At 46.5% G+C, this 19,616-nt stretch overlaps 1 protein-coding gene across 8 annotated transcripts in view; it reads right to left on the bottom strand.

Annotated features, from left to right (window-relative positions):
- DAPK2 (death associated protein kinase 2) overlaps positions 1-19,616 on the bottom strand; it is a 116,277-nt gene that overhangs the window by 38,856 nt on the left and 57,805 nt on the right. For 6 of the 8 annotated variants that reach the window (XM_029951063.1, XM_029951061.1, XM_029951062.1 and 3 more), the window contains exons 4-5: positions 16,412-16,633; positions 7,513-7,651 (exon numbers count right to left, since the gene is read on the bottom strand). In XM_029951063.1, the coding sequence (XP_029806923.1) occupies positions 7,513-7,651; positions 16,412-16,633 (361 nt within the window). Of the gene's footprint in view, positions 1-3,576; positions 3,653-7,512; positions 7,652-11,862; positions 11,944-16,411; positions 16,634-19,616 lie in introns of those variants that run through there. The other 2 variants (XM_029951064.1, XM_029951066.1) reach the window with 2 other exon arrangements.

Below are 19,616 nucleotides of genomic sequence, written 5' to 3' on the forward strand. Positions count from 1 at the left end.
CATTTTCTAGTTTGCTCGTCTGTAAAATGGGGATCACTATATCTATGACAATCCATATCAGTTTTACACAGTGTCCTGCCACCCTTGGAATCTTCCCGGCCTGCTGGCTGGAAAGTGCTACCTTATTCATTCCTCCCTTTGGGTGTTTCCATGCCCACCTCCCCTTCTGAATCCCTTTGGAGGAAAGAGACAAATAGGGAGAAATGTGGCCTAATAAGTCCAGTTAAAACTGACAGCCAGTACTTGAAGGCAGTTTTAAAATTTGCAGGCCCTCTCATTTATACTGATTCCTCCCTCGTCCCTTGCTCCACCCCCATGGGACAGGAAGAAGAGGCAATATTATCTCCACTTTCAAGGCCAGGAAACGTCAGAGAAGTGATCTCCCCAATATCACACAGCACAGGTTGAGACTCAAATGCAGGCTCAACCCCCAATCCTCTCCTCTTTCTACTTCACCATGTGGCCTCCCGCTGTACCTTATAAGAGTCGCCTGGTTGGTTTAATGCTTCCCACTTCAAAACATCTATATTTCAACTCTTTGATTAATGGCCTTCTATAGCTTACTTTTTGGCACATTTTGTTCCTTGCCTCCACTATTTAGAAGTTCGGCATTCTGAGGTTCACTTTTCAGGTTGCCCTAGGGTGGCCTTGTAGTACTTGAGAAAGCAGCTAGTGTGTATATATTTCTAGGGCTCCAAGCTCACAGTCTGATACATGGGGCCAAGAGGAAGAGGCGCAAGCTAAACTTTGCATTTGAGGAACAGGAAGCAGGGTCTACCCCTCAGAATACACCGAGAGGGTAAGGAAATCAGAAAAGACTTGTTTAAAAGTTTCTACAGCAAAGTAAATACTTTAGAGCACATGTGGGCTGCTCAGGTTAATATGTAAAGTAAAAAAAAAAAAAGCACAAGAGAAAACTGTGAAAGCAGTATAGTTACAAGTACCCTAACACACACACACACACACACACACACACACACACACACACACACCTGTCCATAAAAAGCTGAAGAAAACACACCAAGTATTAATAATGGTTGTTTTGAAGTGGAAAGTCTGTGGGTAACCTCCTTGTAAGTTTCTACATTTTCTATGAGTTATTACTTTTTATAGTAGCATAAAAGATTATCCTTCATTTTAAAAAATGCTCTTAAATACAGAGAACAAACTGAGGGTTGCTGGAGGGGTGTTGGGTGGAGGGATGGGCCAAGTGGGCAAGGGGCATTAAGGAGGGCACTTGTGATGAGCACTGGGTGTTATATATAAGTGAGGAATCACTAAATTCTACTCCTGAAATCATTATTACATTATATATTAACTAATTTAGATTTAAATAAAAAATTTAATGCTAAGGAATACCTTTGGGTCATCTCTTTCCCACATTCTTATCATTACCTCCAATTGGCATATTCTTTCTACCAGAATTTTTTTTTCAAAATCAGAAATAGAATCTTGTTTATTCACCCATTAAAGGTCTTCCACCAATTCTTGTTAATTGTCTGACGTGTGATAATGGTATTGTGGGCTGGTAGGAGACCGACCTTAGTCGGCCTACAGAAGTGCTGAGGATGAAGTATCAAAATAGCTATAGTCTTCTCTCAAATTATGCCAAAAAAATTTAAAGATCACATATATATTTTATTTTAATTTTTATTTAAAATGTTTTTAATTCTAACAATCATATGTATGTATTATATGTATATATACACATGTGAACGTGTGTGTAGATATATAGATATAAAATACTTTCATAGAAGTAAAAATATCTTTATTTTCTTATTTGCTTTTTTTTAATGTTTTAAATGTTTCTTTAATTTTGAGAGAGAGAGAGAGAGAGAGAGACAGAGCAGGAGTAGGGGAGAAGCAGAGAGTGAGGGAGACACAGAATCTGAAGCAGGCTCCAGGCTCTGAGCTGCCAGCACAGAACCCAATCAATGCAGGGCTTGAACCCATGAACTGAGAGATCATGACCTGAGCCAAAGTCAGCCACTTAATGAACTGAGCCTCCCAGGCATCCCTTTTTTTTTTTTTTCTTTTTTAATGAGAGAAAGAGGTAAAGCAAATGTGGCCACATGTTGAATCTAGGGGGAAGGTGTAACGGTGTTCCCTGTATTCTTCCAATTACTTTATATAAAATATTTGAGGGAAAGAGCCTACCATGGCTGTGACTACCTATACACACTCTTTGGTCTGGCCTGTACCTTCACAATCTCACCCTATCCTATCCTGACAATTAAATCTCTGCCATGTCTTACCTTCACTTCATGCCACCAGGTTTTAGTATTGAAACAGTCTCATTCTTAAAAGTTCTACCTTCAAGTGTGTGCACATTTTATAGCAATTAATAATATATATTTTTTTAAAATATGAGGATATTAGGAAAAACAATGTAACCAGAAGAGAAATTAACTGTGTGAAGGATAAATGTAGGACAACTGGAAAGCTGCTAACACCCAGCCTGGCTTAGTGTTTCCTCACTGGCTAAGTTCAAGCCCCAGCTCTGTCATTTAATGCCTATGTGATCTTGGAATGCCTGGGTGACTCAGTCAGTTGAGCACCCAACTCTCGATTTCGGCTCAGGTCATGATCTCACAGTTGTGAGATCAAGCTCTGCATCTGGCTCTGTGCAGTGATGCAGAGCCTCCTGGGGATTCTCTCTGTCTCCCTCCCTCTCTCTCTCTCTCTCTCTCTCTCTCTCTCTTTCTGTCCCTCCCTGCTTGTGCTTACTCTCTCTCTCTCTCTAAATAAATTTTTAAAAACTTTTAAAAAAAACCCTGTGTGATCTTGGACAAGTTACTTAACCTCTCTGAATCTCAATTGTCTTGTGTGTAAAAAAGTGACAATACCTATACCTCAATGGGTGCCACGAGGATCAAATGAGAGAACAAATGTGTAAGTATGCTGTAACTATTGAAAGTGCCATATACATTTAAAGTATTATTGATTTCATTCCTATGAAAGCTTGACAAGCAAACCCCCTCACATCATGAACATAAATAAAAACATCCCAAAGGATGATCAGGGCATAGAGAAATTTGGATTTTTGGAGTAGTTGTTCAGAAATTCATTCTGCCTTTCTACTATTTTTATAAACCAAAAAGCCCCATGAGGGTTCCTGGCTTACATATAATTTTATTCAATCCTCATGACTTGTTTTTTTTGCTTAAAATACTAGTCAGACCCAAGGCCTACCTTCCATTTTTGAATCCTCAAGTTGGGTTAGGGGGTGGGGGAGACACACCCATACTCAGAAGGGAAATTCCCAAATACAAAATAAACACAAAACCACCCTCAACAAGGCCTTTATTTGTGTTGAGATCACACACCAGGGTAAGGTTCCTAGGTGGTACTGACCCCCATTTCCTGGAAATCTGCCTGTGAAAGGCATGTCTGAAGGCACATTGGGTGCTACCTGGTCCTGAAGGCCAGGCAGCCTGTGTCTCTTCCGTCCATGTGAACAGACGGCAACATCATCTACCGTTACCACCCCTACCTACCCACATCAAGGAGCCTTTCTGTGGTGAGTTCATAGCACACACTGGCCTGGTATTCCCTCTGCTGAGGCGGAACGCTTACCCCTTGGAAGTGGGCATTTGTTGATGAGAGTCACGGTGAGCTTTCATTTCAGGTGGCCTCCCCTCCGAGTCTCACCATGGCCTTCTCCTAGTAGACTGTGGGCACGTGGAAGGCAGATACCATATCACACTGATGTTTGTCACTCTATTCCTGGGCATACTATAGTCCCCCAGTAAATGTTCACATCATTGCACTGACATCTGCCTGCAAACTATTTTGCATTTTCCGGGCAACATGAAAGGGCCTTTGCCATCCATGCACGCATTTGGTCTTACTAAGGTATTCATTCATCCATTTACTCATTCATTCAACACTGAGTAACTTGTCATGTGCCAAGCACAGCGCTAGATACAAGCAGCAGAAAGTGACCGACAGCAATAGACACTCTCAGCAGAAGACTGTACAAAGGGCCACAGAAGCATAAAGGCAAGTTTATTCTTAGTTATGCGTTGGGAGGTAGTAGGGAAGGGAAAGGCTTCCTAGAGGAAATGATGTTTCTGCTGGGCCTAGAAGGATGAGCAGGAAGGAAGTCCATGGACAGAGAAAGGAAGAGCAACAGCTTCCTGGACGGGAACAGTGTGAACAGAGAAGGAGAGAGGCCAGAACATGTATCTGTCATCTTGTTGCCTGGGGCTAGTGTTTTGGAGTGGGGAAAGGTGGAAGAGACCAGAATCGGGGCTAAGGCAGTATAAGAAAGGTCTGGATGCCATGTTGAATGGGTTTATTTATCCTACAGATAACAAGGACCCAACACAGATTTCTGGGCAATAGCATGCCGTGATTTGTTTTTACCAAGACTGCTCATCTTACATTAATTTGTCCATTTATCTGCTCTCTGCCACAAGGCTGGAAGCATGTCTTAAGCAGGGACAGGGCTTCACCTCTCTAGCACAGTGACATAGGAGGGGCTTATCACAGAAAGGTTCCAGGAGAACTTCATATTCCAAAGACAGGTGAGAGCTCACCATCCTCCATCTCCTGCTCCTGGAAGGTGAGCATGGAGAACAGGTCATGGGTAGGGGCATGGAGACAACATGGTGGCTGTGTTCCACAGGGCAGCAAGGCTAGCCTGACTCACTTGGTGAGGAGTAACACATATATAAGAGTTAAGAAAAGCAGAGGCACCTCACAGAGAATGAAAATCAGGAAGAAAACTGTATATAAAATGAATTCTATGTGGCTAGAAATAGCAGGGAACCAAGAAGTCCCCTCAAAGCTACCCGCTGGACTTTCTACATGACCCCCTCTAGCTGGTGGAAAGTTCCAACCAGGGGCATGGCTCCAGGAAGCATCTACCCAATCATGAGGTAATCTAGCTACTCATCATTTCCTGAAGTTGCTCAGTTGAGCCTGGGCCAAGGGACCCACAGATGGGGAGGGAGGGTCAGAAGGCCCAGAGCATGCACAACTCTAAGAATAGGAGGCCGAGATGGGGGTTAGCAGAATCACCCTACACACATCCAGGGGAAATCCAGGGACCATCTCTGGATTGTGAAAAGCTTCCAGACTGAGCCCAGGAGCCAGACCTGCTCCAGCAGCATCCAATCTCAGCTCTCTGTTGGCCAATCTAGAATTGCACTAGCAGGATTGTTTTTCTAGGCTAGTGGGCCCAACATACCGTAACAAGAGTTGTGTTTTCTTTTCCTCTCTTCTGGGAGGGGAAATAACAATAGCAGGTACTATTACAGAGCACTACCTGGTCCTCGGCACATAATGCTGCTCCTCTTTAACCCTTAACAACTATGCCAGGTAGGGATTATTATTTGCATTGAAGCCAAAAGACTGAGGTTCAGTTGTATCCTGGTACATGGTAGGATGAAGATGAAACCCCGACCTGGCCACCTCCAAGCCAGCACTCCCCACACCACAGCAAGCAGCCACACAAGCAAACTAAACGACATGGACCTGCTTTAATCATGGCACCTTCGGGATTACAACTCCTCCTACCTCTACCAGACCCTGTAGAGAAAAGATAAAGGAGCCCATTTTGAGGCCTGTCTCCTGGAGCCAGTAAAGACACAGAAAACAATACGTTAATTGTCCAAAGTACTGCCAGGACAAGACACAAATGCAGTCCAGGTAGACTGCTGCCTGCGTGGCATACTACCACTCTGAGGTCCAAAGTCCCCCTCAGGCCACACCCTCCTTGTGACTCCAAGTTTTACCCTATTTTTGTGTAAAACTCTGCAAGGTGTCTTCTGCTGGAGGAAATCACAACACTGCGACAATCATCAGCAGGAGTGAGGACCCCACCAAGGGGAATCATGGCAGGTCACTCCATAGGGCAGGGTAAGAGCTGGGGTGGGGTCCCTGGCAGGAACCGAGCCCACTGTCTGATGCGGTCACTGTAGGACCACAGGCACACCATGCCCTCTCTGGGCCTGTCCCCCCAAACCAGAACTTGGGTGTCATTCTGAACTCTGCCCACTTCCTCATCAACCACAGCTAATTAGTCCCCTAATCAACCCTTAGATCAACCTCTGTAATAGGTCTTCATTCTGTCCCCTCCTTACATTAGTTTGGCACTTACCATGTCTCATCTGAAATAGCACACCAGTCTGCCAGATGGCACCCCCCATCCCCACCAGCCTCCAGGTGTTCCCCATTCTATCCAACCTTCCAGCCAGAGGGATTTTTCCAAAACACATCTGCTGGCCTCACCTCCCTGATCACCTGGCCCCTGTCTCCCTCAGGGTAAAGTTCAATCTCTTTGGCTTAGTCCTTGTGTCTGTTTCCTGCTCTCCTCCTGGCTTATTCTTCTGCCATTTGAAACATTCACCCTTGGCTTGTACATCCCTGAATGCATTGTGCTATTTCAGGACCATGTATACTGCAGGTCTCTTCCTTAGAAAACGCTTCTCCTCTGATAACCCCTGCCATCCCTTCAAAATTCAACTCAAAGATCACCTCTCCCAAGAAGCCCTCTCAGATACTGCAGTATGACTTAGATGCCCCCTTTTCTGAGCTCCCCAGCTCCCCTCTACTTCCTTCTATCGCAGCAGAGTTGTTGATCTTTCTTTTCTGTCTCCTGCACAAAGTTTCCTAGAAAAGAGGAACTAAGCCCAGACAGGGCCTCAGTTGATTTTTGTATCTGTAGCAATACCTAGGCACCTGGCACAATGCTTGAAACACAACAGGAATTTCTGGACAGAAAAATGAGTGGGTCTTCACCCCAGTAAATAGGTCCCTCTGATTACAGGTTAGAGGATCTTTAAGCTTTGGGTGTCTGTAAAGGCTCGTCAGTCTACTAAACTGAGCTCAGTTACTATGGGAACTGATCCTTCTACTTGACCACACTCTTGCTTTATGAGGTTCTATGTGGTCAGAGTAAACTTTCTTAACCCTGAATACCAGTTACCACAAATGATCAGTGGACCACAAATGATCAGTGGCCCCTGGAAGCAGTTTTGTGGCCACAGTAGGAGATGGGAACAGGGAGGGCAGCCAGTGGCCCCTGGGCTCCAACACTGATGACCTCTGGGCCAGGGCTGCTGGAGGCTGTGTCGTTGGGGCCCAGAGAGCCAGCCAACCTCAGCAGTCTTTGCCTGAACACTTCTACTTCTGCCTTCTCATGAGTTAGTTCTTGTTACTGAAGAGTCCAGTCTTGTGAAATGTGTTTGGTTTCAAGTTTCCTGTTGTTGGTCTAGTATTTAAAAACTACATGCCACCTGCTCCCCGAGAGAGATAAGGTGCCTGTGGTCTGAATAAGAAGCTTCTTGCAGTCAGTCCCTGTGTGAAGAAAGCCTGATATGTGAAATGGAAGTGAGAAGAGGGACACTTTCTGTGGCATCCTTTCTTTTCTAGGAGTTCAGAGTTTTCCACAGCAAGAGAAGGGAGGAGGACCAAATAGGCATTGAGCCCTTCCTGAGAGTGACATCAGAAGGGACTGGGATCGTTCTTCCTAAAATGATTCTCCTCCCTCACCCCCTCACTGACCTTGAGATCAAAGTGAGCAATTTTCTTGGCATGAAGGTAGTTCACACCGTCCAGGATCTGCTTGATGAAGCTGGTAGCCTCCTCTTCACTCAGTGACTCCTTCTGGGCCAGGAAGTCGAAGAGCTCTCCTCCCGACACTCTGCAAGACACCGGTGTGGGATGGGGCCCAGGCCCAGTCAGACCTGTGTGTCAGGAGGCCAGGCCAAAGGGTGCAGCTCCTGAACCTGACCCCCACCATCTGGACATATAGCAGGATCCCTTCACCCATCTATGGGGCTTTGTCCAGCCAGCACCAGGGACTGACTTTGCTTCTATTCACTGTGTTCTTCCCTTTGGATACTAAAGGCAGGAGCCACTCTTATGGCGTTACCAGAAGGGCCTCTGGTTACCCCGGCTGTTACCTCTCCCTGCCCCCATGACTGAGGTGGCAGAGGACAGAAACAAATACTGTGGGTGACAAAGAAGAACATATATTGGGCCAAAAGCTGGACACTGAGGTTCCAGTCCAGCCCTGCACCCTGATCTTAGACAACTCATCTCCCCTCTCTAGGAAGACCTCAGATTTCCCTATCTGCAAAATGAGCAGATGGAGTAGACGGCTCCTAGAGCACTTTCTGGGATTTTACAGAAAATGGCCTCTTCAGAGCTCAAGAGAATCTAGGAATGGTCCCTAACTGAAACAGAAAGACCTACCTAACAACCCCAAAATGCTACTTTTGTCCTCACACTCCACAGTCGTGTACCTTATAGTAGATATGGCAGGATTGGAGACCCACGGAGCAGAACAACCTCTCCTATAAATGCTAGTTTACACTTTCATCTGGATGAGGGATTTAGGGTTGCCAGATAAAATATGTTTTTTGTTTTTGTTTTTGTTTTGCTGAATCTGGCAACCCTACTGGGCTTGTCTGTCCTCTGACAGACACTGGGGTATTCAGCCAGGATGTGCTTCTCAGGGGCTGGGTCAAAGTCATGGATCATCCCAGGGGAAAATCTCGGGAAGGGATCTGGGCCAAGGGGTCTAAGAACTCAGGATCACCTAGAGAATTTGTTCAAAATGCAGATCCCACGTGCTACCACAGACCCTACCAAATCAGATCATCTGGCCCCAAAGCTTTGGAACTTATATTTTTATAACTATAACATATTACTAGTAATTAATATTCACTGAATACTTACCCTGTGCATGATGTATGTTTTATGCACATTATCTCATTTAACCATCATAATACCTTATGAGCTAAGTACTAGTATTTTCCTACTTCACAGTTGAAGGAACAGAGGCTCTGTGAAGTTAAGTGACTTGCCCAAGGTCATGGAGCTAGTAAGTGGCAGTCAGGATTCAAACCCAGGAAGAATGACTTTCAACTATTATAGCATACCAAGTTCTTCAGAGGATGCTTATATGGCCAGAATGGCCTCTGTTCCACTTTTAGGAATCACTCACTCCCTGTCACATAGTTTATCTTAAACAGCACCAAAATTTCCTTTTCTCTTTTCTTTAAAAATGTTCAGAAGCACCCATGGACCCACTAATCAATGTCAGCATCCTGAAAAACAGAATAATTGGACATGATGTGGTACAACAGGAAGTATGCAGCCAATACCTATGAAGTGTCTCACACCTATATTTGCTTAAGCCTCTTGTTCAGTGCTACCCAACAGAACTTTCTACAATGATGGAAATGTCCTCTACGAACACCATCCAATATAGCAGCCACTAATCACATGCGGCTACTGAGCATTTGAAATATGGCTAGTGCAATCAAGAATTGAATTTTAAATTTTATTGCACTTGAAGTCATTTTAATTCAAAAACTGAAATTGTGTGAAATATTTTCCTATAAACACAGCTTTGTTGTTTTGGTAGGATTGTATTTCATGCTAACCACTGCATTGAGCATGAACTAAATGTGCTGCAAGTGTCAGATACACATTGGGTTTTGAAGATGGAATACAGAAGAAAGAATGTAAAATATCTCATTAATGATTTTTATATCAGTTACATGTTAAAATGATAATATTTTATAAATACTGGATTAAGTAAAAATATTAAAATTAATTCACCTATTTCTTCTCATTGCTTCTTATTCAATGCAGCTACTAGAAAATCTAAAATTGAATATATGGTTCATGTTACGTTTCTATTGAACAGTGTCAATATAGAGGGTATCTCGTTTAGATCTAAGTATTAGTTTATAGGAAATACAAGACATAGAGGAAGAAGTTAACTAATGGCATGAGGAAGGAATAAGCCAAATCCAGACTGTGAGACAATCAATGGGACAAATGACATAGTTTTTCCAACAGATCAATGGCATCAAAAAAGAAGGAGAAGGGAAACAGCTAAAGGAGAAATGAGACAGAAGACACAGATGAACCAGATGCAGTATGTGAGCCTCATCTGGATGCCAATACAAATAAAACAACTGTGAAAAGGTATCTTGGGGTGGGGCACCTGGGTGGCTCACTCAGTTGAGCATTCAGCCCTTGATTTTGACTCAGGTCATGATCTCACAGTTTGTGGGTTCGAGCCCCATATCAGGCTATGTGCTGACAGCACGAAGCCTGCTTGGGATTCTCTCTCTCCCTCTCTCTGTCCTTCCCCACTGTCTCTTAAAATAAATAAACATTTTTTAAAAAAATATATCTTTGAGTCTATCAGAAAATATCACTACAGACTGGAGTGTAGACAGCCTTGGTGGTCCCAAGGGCTGGCTGGATGATTCTGTCAGGTGTAATGAATACATGATGGCCATGTTTTTTAAAACTATCATCAGTTAGAGATGCACACTAGAGTATTTATATGTCAAGTGACATGATCTCTGGGATTTGCTTTAAAATATTCCAGCAAACAAACAGTTGGAGTGGGGGCAGGTGGGAGAGTAGAAGTTTTCTATAAAACAAGATTGGCAAAATGTTGATAAGTTGAAGCTGGGTGATGGGCCTAGGAGGGTGCCTTACATTATTCTCTTTCCTTTTTCATATGTTTGAAATCCACTATAATAAGTGAACAGGAAACTTCTGGGGGAAAGTCTCCATGATCTCCCTCAGCCACCCTCCTGCATAATGACCATCATCACCTGGAAGTTCTTCCATAACAGATGAGAAAACTAAGGCCCACAGGAAGGGAAGTAGCCATGCAAGGTCTCCCAGTAAGGGAGTGTGCAGTCAAGGCCATGTCCAGGTCCCAGCCACAGTCCAACACTGTCTTCTCGGACTAACGTGCGACTGGAGATGAGCTGCCCTAACTCTCTCAGCAAGGTCTCTCAGGAGCTGGGGGCAATGGGAATGTCTACCTGCTCACCTTGTTCTGAAAAGCAAACAAGTTGGTGCATTAAAGAAGGCACTCAGCAGAGTGGCCAGCACCTGGCCGCGTCCCATCAGCGAGGACTTCTGCCGTGATGTTATTATTTGCTTACCACACATGATGAGTGCAGGCTTAAGTGGTGGTAGAAGGTGCTGGGAATGCAGCGAGGCTTGGGTAGGGTCTGGACTCAGGGAGCAAGGGGGTGAGACCGGTGTGACAGGCAGGCATCTCTCCGCAAAGGCACAGAGATGGGGGCAAGCACAGGGCATGTATGTAGCAATAAGTCCCTGTGCGCTGGCCGGCTTTGGAGGGGCTGCAGACCTGCTGGCACGCTTGGCCCCTGACTGCCAAGTCACTCTCTCCCTCAGCCTTCTCTCATCTGTCAAATGGGGTTGAAAATATCTCCCTTTAGTAGTCTGACAAATGCCAGGAGCCTCTGTTCCTGGTGGGGTGTGAGCTTTTTGAGGGCAGGAGCCGTGAATCAGATACTCATCCTCATGGCTAGTGTCGACCACGTGACAGATGCTGAGTAAATATTCAGAGAAAGTGGGGCGGGGTGGTGGTAAAGGAGTGAAGAGGAGTGAGGTGAGATGGCACAGGGGGGCATACTGTCTGCTAGAGTCAGAGTGACCCTCTACTCAGTCAGCTGGGTGCCATCTAAAGCATCTGCCTTGGTGCTGGGGATGAGGCTTATGCACTGTTTTTCCATGTGCCTCATGGGTGAGGCCATCCTCTGCCCCACCTCCACCCCCAGGCAGGTGCTGGAACCTGAACACCTCGAAGACACTGAAGGAGTAACTATGCTCTGCAGACCCAGGTCAAAGAGCCAGGATGGTGGTCCCAATCCTTCCCTAACACAGAGCCAACTTTCCCCTTGGAGTGTGGCACGACAGCGTCCCGGGGCCTAGCTTTTCTTCTTGCAAACACAGATGAGGAAAAAGCCCAGCCTCGCTGCCCCCTGAGAGGGGGAGGGTCTTGCTGTTGAGTTGGACAAGTGCTATGAGACCCTCGATAAAGTCCCGTAAATAAATACCACGCACCATACTGTCATGAGGCTCAGCAGTGGGAGAAGGGTGCTGGATTCTGAGTTTACTTTGAGTTGGCCACTGGCACAGTATGCTTTCCCAAGCATTCTCTCACTTGAGACTCATATCCACCCCGAGGGTAGATGGAACTTCTGTCCTTACTTTTCAGATGAGGAAACGGAGGCCCCAAGAGAGCAAAGTGACTTGCTCAAGGTCACACAGTAAGTCACAGGATCGGGATTTACAGCCAGATATTCTCAGCCCTAGCCCACTGTGTGTTCCTCTCACCACACTGTCTCCACATTATAAAGTTTGAGTGGGTGCAAAAAGGAAAGCTCAAAGCCACCCAACTACTGGGCAGTCAATCCTCTGACATCCCTGTTGAGTTGCATTTGAGCCCTCATCACACTGGGCCATTGTTACCTGCCTCTCTCCCCAGCCAGGTTATCTTTGCTTCCACAGCACCCTGTGAAACACAGACATTCAATAGAAGGTGGGTGGATAAAAGAACAAAGGAAAAGAAAACATTAAAATATCAACATGATATAGAATATTCTATATCACATAAAAGTAAAGCCTTGGCATCTGCAAGAGACCTGTCCAGACCTGCTCAATTCCACAGGGCCCCCTCTGAAACACAGGATCCAGCCTGGCCCTTGTTTTCTGTACGTCCAGCCCCACTGGGCCCTGTGAGGCTGTGGTCTCGGGCACATCCTACCCTCCCTACCTTAAGTAGAATGCTGCATAGGTGTAAAAGAACCTCATGATAATGTGGATGTGTCCTGTCACCCAATGCCACTGATGTGATGGCTGGGTGACCACTTTAGGAGGCAGTAATCAGCCATTTTGTTTGATGGTGTGATCTGAGCAGGAGACTGGGTGAGGCATGATCTCCACTGGATCCCAGCCATGGTAGCCCTTAGAATGGCCCCCAGAGTCTTAGAAAGGTCGAAGGCTGGTAAGCCCATTGGGGTAAACATCCAAGTCTGGACCCCCAGGCTGGGGACACTCTCACAACAATGCTCAGGCAGCTCTCCTCAAGGTTTTGTTCATTTTTCCTCTAACATAATTTTTCCCAAGGGCATCTCTTCCCTGGAGCCATTTCCTGTCTCCTCCCAAATTTCTCTCCTCTCATATCCCAAACCTCTTCAGCTTAGAAATGAAAAGCAAAACCTAATAGTCTACTTCTGCTCTCCTCTCAGCATCTCCAGGCTCAGTCCCCTTTCTGCTAAGCTGACCTTGGCTTCCTTCTTCCCCACAGATTGGTCTGCTTGCTAGAAAAGCTTTTCAGATGCTTTCATGGATATGTGCTCAAATGACCTGCGTTGATAGTGATTCGGGAAGGATGCTTCCAGAGCCACTTGGGCCCAGGAAGCTGCACTCATTTTAGGGCGCTGGGAAGTACTGCCAACCCCTTGGGGTGATCTCTCAGGCCATTATCTGGTATGCAGCCACCTGGGTATGCTTCCCATTAGCTGGGAGTCCAGGAGGCCCCAGAGAGGTCAGAGCCTGGATGGGAAGCCTGTCCAACCCCCCCAGGGGCTGACTGACTTACATTTCCCAGAGGAAGTGCCGTATATGACATGAATTAATCTACTGAGATTTTGAAAACATTCTTTATGCCATACAAAAGTCAACTTACATGCAAAAACCAAACCCTTCACATCCTTGCCTTCAACAGTCCTGACCAGAGGCAGCTGGTACTAAGGAGGTCATGGGTACTCAGAGTAATGACAGTTGAAAGGAACTTAAATCAGGGCTAAGCATGTCCTCTGAGTACTGGTCACTTGAGCGGAAAGCAAGAGCAAGCCCTGCCTGCACCAGACAACAGTTGCTGAGAGGGGCGGTGGGATTGGGGTAGACCCATCCACAAAACCTGCGATTTCAACTAAACAAGGCAGGCAATAGTGCACGTGTTTAAACACTGGGCAAACCTACTAACCTGCTAGGGCACCGTGAGGACCAGGCAGTCAAAGGCTTCTGATCAGCCCAACAGGGGTCACCAAGTCCAAACACAGAAGCCCATGAAAAGCCATTCTTTCTCGGGAGGTCCTCCCTGGGACATCCTCATCACACATGGCTCCCGCACCGTTGCTAGCCTTAGCAATCCCCAGCACTCCATAGTCAGGCACCCCGAGAGCAGTGAGACAGCTTGAAAGTAAAAGAGGTGACAGAGAAACTATGAAGAGACAGAACTGAGCAAGCACAGCAGCTCAAGCAAGTCACACCGGGAGCTCCAGTGTGACAACTGATGGTACGGATGGTGCTGACCATGAACCCTGCTGGGAGAAACAGGGGTATCTCAAGAGCATCCCAGACCCAGCTCCTAGGGTTCTGCAAACTGGGAGAAGCAGGCAATTTCTCCAGCAATTAAAGAAAAACACACTTTAATCTTAGAAGAATAAAAATGACAACCACAAACCATTTGCTAACTATAAAGGCCACAGAATAATGAATCCTGTTTTAGAACAAATGGCCCAGGGCTGGCAAGGCTGCAGGCAAATTGGAAAAAGCTCCTATATTGTAGGTCCTACTGGTTCACTAATATTGTCCCATGAAAAAGAGGCTCTCGAGAGCCCTACAGATGTCAGCCTAGTCACCCCCTTCTTGGGGATTGATCTGAAAGGATTAATTCAAAAGTGAAGTGGGAAATTATGGGAAGGAAGTTGTTTTCTGGCAGTGAAATGTGTAATGGTTAAAAGCTGGAAAATCAAAACCAAATGGCCAACGATAGGGATATATGAGTATGTAATTCAATGAAACATGATACAGCCAGTTAAGAGAAAAAAAAAACGATACGTGAAATTATGCTGAAGGGGAAAAGTAGAGCAAGAAATTGTGCAAGTACAATGACTGTATACAAATAGATAAAGGCCGAGAGGAACCACAGAAAAAACATAAATAGCTATGTTTGAATGGTAGGATTGTAAATGTAATTTCTTTTCAGTTGCTGGAAAGTTTTCTAAAGCAGTGGCCTAGCCTCCCCAGCAGGGGTGGGCTCGTCACTCTCTGCTGGGAACAGGGCGCCAACTGTTGACCCTTAGCCCTGCGGGCATGCCACACCTTGGGCTGTCCACATGGCCGACCACACCTGTGGGATGCCCCCAGGCTTGCTGAGTCAGGCAGCGGCATACACCAACTAGTCCAACTGGCTGAGAGGTCTATGGGAGAGACACGGAGGACAGGACGCTGGAGTGAGAAAGGAATAGCACGGGCGAGTCCATGCATTTAAACAGTGAGATGGATAATTTAAGCATCAATGCAAGAGTATGCAAATGCCCATCTGCTACATAAATCTACATCCTGGTAACACCAGGGCTTAGTTCTCAAATTAGAATGACTTCAAATGTCAGCTGGTCCACCCAACTTGTGGGCAGGTTAAGGATGGCTGCCACATTTACAGATGGGAGCTGAAGCTCAGAGGAGTGAGGTGTCTTGCCCAAGGTCACAAAGTCAGGGACTGCTGAAACAAACGCTACCACTCCTCTGCGTTGGGCAGATGCACACATGCCCAGGAGGCTCAGAATATTCCCAACACTGGGTCGTGCTGCTTGATTGCACACAGCCATTGTGACTTGTGCCACAGTCCAACTCCAACTCTGTTGTTGGCCAGAGCCCCATCTCCCCATTCCACAGAGACACCTCCAGGAGGGACACGAGGTGGCCAATCCCTGGAGTCTCGGTATCATCAGACTATGACGTCTTCCCCACTTAGGCCGGCATAACGCCATCTCACCTCATGCTCATAGCTGTCTGCACAAGCAGTGTGGATTCAAGCTCCTCCTCTTCCTGGCTACAGGCTTATATAGAGGCTATAGACTATAAGAGACCTGACCTCTCAGCGTTCCTGTCTGTAAAATGGGGATAATAAGAGCTCCTGTGTGATATGATTTTTATGAAGGTTAAATAAGATAATAGAGTGCTCAATACAGTGAATACCAAGTAACCCCTCCGTGTTAGTAGGACACTTCCCTCAATAGTCTTTGTGAGGACTGAAGAGGATGATAAACGTGAAGCACCTGACAAATGGTTGGCTTATACTAGGGCTCTCTAAATAAAAGCTATTATGATGATAAGGCATTATTAAACAGCACAAATTGGGGGATTTTTCCCAGGAAAGGGCTGGAGAAGGGCTTTGCAGAGCCTGAAGGATATTTGTTCCTCTCCTTCTCAAAGAGAAGGCCCCTCCCAGACAGCCTCTCCTCCGTTCATACTACTTTCCTCCACCCCGCCCCCACCATCCTTCCACAGGCTTCCCAGAGAGGAAATGACGCAGGGGCAGCCATTACCTCCCTTTTATCCCCAGGGTCCAATGAAAGCCAGACCTAGATCCTAGCCCTCGGTCCCAGATGCTCAGCAACCCCCGCCCACCTTTGGCCCAAGTTCAGAAGGAGGATGAGGGAGGCGGTAACCAAGGGAAACCACCCACCATTGACTTCATCTTCTTTGGGCAGAGCTCATTAGGGCTGGCTGCTGCCGCCCTCGAGGACCTGCAGCTGGAGCATCCACCACCCTACCTGCCTCTGCTGCACCCCCCTCCCATAGGTCCCGAACACCCACTCACAGCTCGAGGATGAGCACCACGTCGGTTCGGTTCTCGAAGACGTCGTGCAGTGTTATGACGTTGGGGTGCAGCACCTGCCGCAAGATGCTCACCTCCCGCTCGATCTCCTCCCGGGACACGCCGCGCCGGCTGGCCCGGCTCTGCCGCTTTTTGATGAATTTGGCCGCGTACTCCAGCCCCGTGCTCTTCTCCCGGCACTTCTTCACAATGGCAAACTGGCCGCTGTAGGGACACAGACCAGCACAATCAGGGTGTTACTGTGTCCATCAAGGAAGTGACCAGTTGTCAGTTCCCAGGCTACACTAATTCAGAGTCATTCTGCCAGGGTAGGACACATGATGTCCCTTCCCTGCATCCTCACTTGCCAGTTACCAGTGACTGAGATGGAACAGGTACTGGGCTTCCCTTCTGTTCATATGAGTCCTTTGCTTTTAGTAGGAATGAATGCTAGTATTGTCATTCCCAGTGTACAGATGTGAACACTGAGGCCCTGAACAGTTTCCTATTTGATCAGGATGACACAGCCACATCGTTCTTAAGTCTCAGTTAGAACCTGAGTCCGGTATCCTCTAGATAAAATCACAATGTCCAGAGGCTTATACTATGTAATGTAAAGGTTAACAAGGAAAACATAAATATTGGAATGATCAAAATATTAATGGCAACAAGTTATTCGATTTGAGACTCTCTTAACTGGATATAAGTATAAATTCATCCATTTATAATTGTGATATCTCTATATTCTCTATATTCTCATGTTTGTACTTTTGCTCCCAACGTCCTTCCAACAAATAAAGTCTCAACGACCTGAGCAAAGCAGGTCCTCAGTAAGGGGGCAGAGCAAATGAGAGTGATGCACTTAATGTAAAGACAAGGCCAGAGAATATGCTGGCTGGGTTCCTGGGGTACTGGAGGAGGCAGGGGTGGGTGGAGGTAGCCTAACGCTGTTGATAATCATAAGTGGGAATTTGTCACAGTGAGAGGGCTGATGGGACCACAGAATTGTAAATTGTTAGAAAACTGAGGGACAGGAGAGATCAAGTGACAAATGGGAGGTCACCACAGAGTTAATGGCCAACCCAGGTGCCCAGCCCACTGTCCACAAAGCCACTAAGTAGTTACAGAAGTCAAGAACATGCTAAGTGCCCTTCAGGTTTAGGCCTGGAAATGCTTTACTCTGGGGACCAATACAGCAACCACGAAATGATGTCCATGCCAGTGGCTGGTGGCCCTGAGCCAGCTTCTCTGAAGGCTCCAAGGACAGCCCGCTCCACAGGGGAGGGAAGCAGCCTTCTGTTCACTATCTCAGTTCAGGTGGTCAGGGTGGGTGGGCAGCTCTAAGTGCCTGGAGACTGCCCAGTGGTCACCCCCCCCTGGGGTCCTCCTACTCCTCTTCCATCATTTCCACAAGTGCCCCATGTTTTCTCACCCGCAATGCCCACTGCTAAGACAGAACTCAGAAAGTTTTCAGTTTCAGCCTAATGACTTAACAAGGGACACTGTTCTCCACACTTAGGATGTACTGTGTTAGTGGCTTTGGGGTAAGAGTTACACACAATGAAATTCTCGGGATATTTTCCTCAACTTCAGAAAATAGCGTCACATCTGAACAACTCCATTCCTAGAATAACCCTCAGTGAGACAGTTTTCAAAATAAACCTAAGTGACAAAAAAAAAAGTCAAGTAGAGCAAGCAAGGAATAGAAATGCCAACACTTAAATAGCATTCTATGGCAACCACCTTAGAGACATCACTGGATACATATTCCCGTATCTCTCCATTCCTTCCATTCACTTAGTGCTGCCTGAGTGTCTGGTCTATGCCAGGTCCTGGGCAGGGCAATAAGGTGCAAGGACCAAAGGCACAGAAAATAGGTAAAGAGGGAGCTCTGGGGAAGGAGGGGGCACTAGGTGCTGGGCTAGACTGGACAGGGATGGCTTTGTGGAACCAAATTTATATTACATTGTCTACTAACTCTAAAGTTTCAGGGGTGCCTGGGTGGCTCAGTCGGTTAAGCATCCGACTTTGGCTCATGTCATGATCTCATGGTTCATGAGTTGGAATCCTGCATCGGGCTTGTGCTGACAGCTCAGAGCCTGGAGTCTGCTTCAGATTCTGTCTCCCTCTCTCTCTGCCGCACCCCTGATGGGCTCTGTTTCTCTCTGTCTCTCAAAAATGAATAAATGGGGTTTTTTTTAAGTTTTTAAATAAAGTTTCAGCTATTTTTCCCCCAAATATTGGCTCCTGCCTGTCTACACACTAAGAGCTGAAGGAGTGAAGCCAGGCCTCCCACAGCCAGAGTAAACACATACAGGGAGTTCTCTAACATGACTGGTCCCATGACTGGAGCTACTTTGGGCCTCAGGGACATTGGGTCCTTTAGTGGGAACCACACAACATCTGACAAAGCTTCCAGTCCCAGGCAACTGTGAGTCTCAGTGTAAAGATGCCCATGCTTTTCTTTTCTCTGACATGTCAGGAGCCTGGCATCAGCAGCTCTGGGAGCAGACAGGGCTTATTCTTTCCAGCTGACTGATGGGGAAACCAAAGCTTAAGGATTTTCAGCATTTTGTTTAAGCCTACAGAGCATAGAGGTGGAGGTGCAAGGTTTTTATAAAGCGGAGCAAAATACTTCAAATCACCTTGAACAGCCCGCCCCCGTCCCTTTGTCTTAAGAGGGAAATGGAGGTATTTTTCTATTCACATGACTTAAAAATTCCTCAAACTCTCAAAAAGGCAAATGAGTGTTTGCCTTTCCTGGTTGAGTTTTCTCCTTGTAAGAGAGAGCACCTGTGGCAATGCGGTGACTGAGGGTCAGCCCTAATATGCAGGCAACTTCCTTGCACCAAGGGGAGGTATTTTGAGAGCCAAATACCAAGCAACACCTCTCATCTCCCCTTTCTCCCTGGGAGAGGGATCCTCTACTCAACCTGCCCCAGGGAGCCCAAGGAGAGCTAAGGCCACCTATGGGTTTTCCCCTCCTGCTGGGCCATTACTGAGAAGACGGGAGAATATGTCCCACTGAGGCCAGCCCCTTGGCTGCCAGGCTTTGGGCAGCAAAAGCAGCCTTCCAGGGCAGACAGGCCTGGACTCAGGAAACTTGTGCTGTCCGCTGGGGAGAGTGGCTCCCTGCTCTGAGCATTAGTTTCCTCATCTGTAAAATGGGAATCATGACTCCCTACTAGGAAATCCTGATGACTGGAAA

This window comes from Suricata suricatta, chromosome 9, assembly GCF_006229205.1.
Source record: "Suricata suricatta isolate VVHF042 chromosome 9, meerkat_22Aug2017_6uvM2_HiC, whole genome shotgun sequence".
NCBI lineage: Eukaryota > Metazoa > Chordata > Mammalia > Carnivora > Herpestidae > Suricata > Suricata suricatta.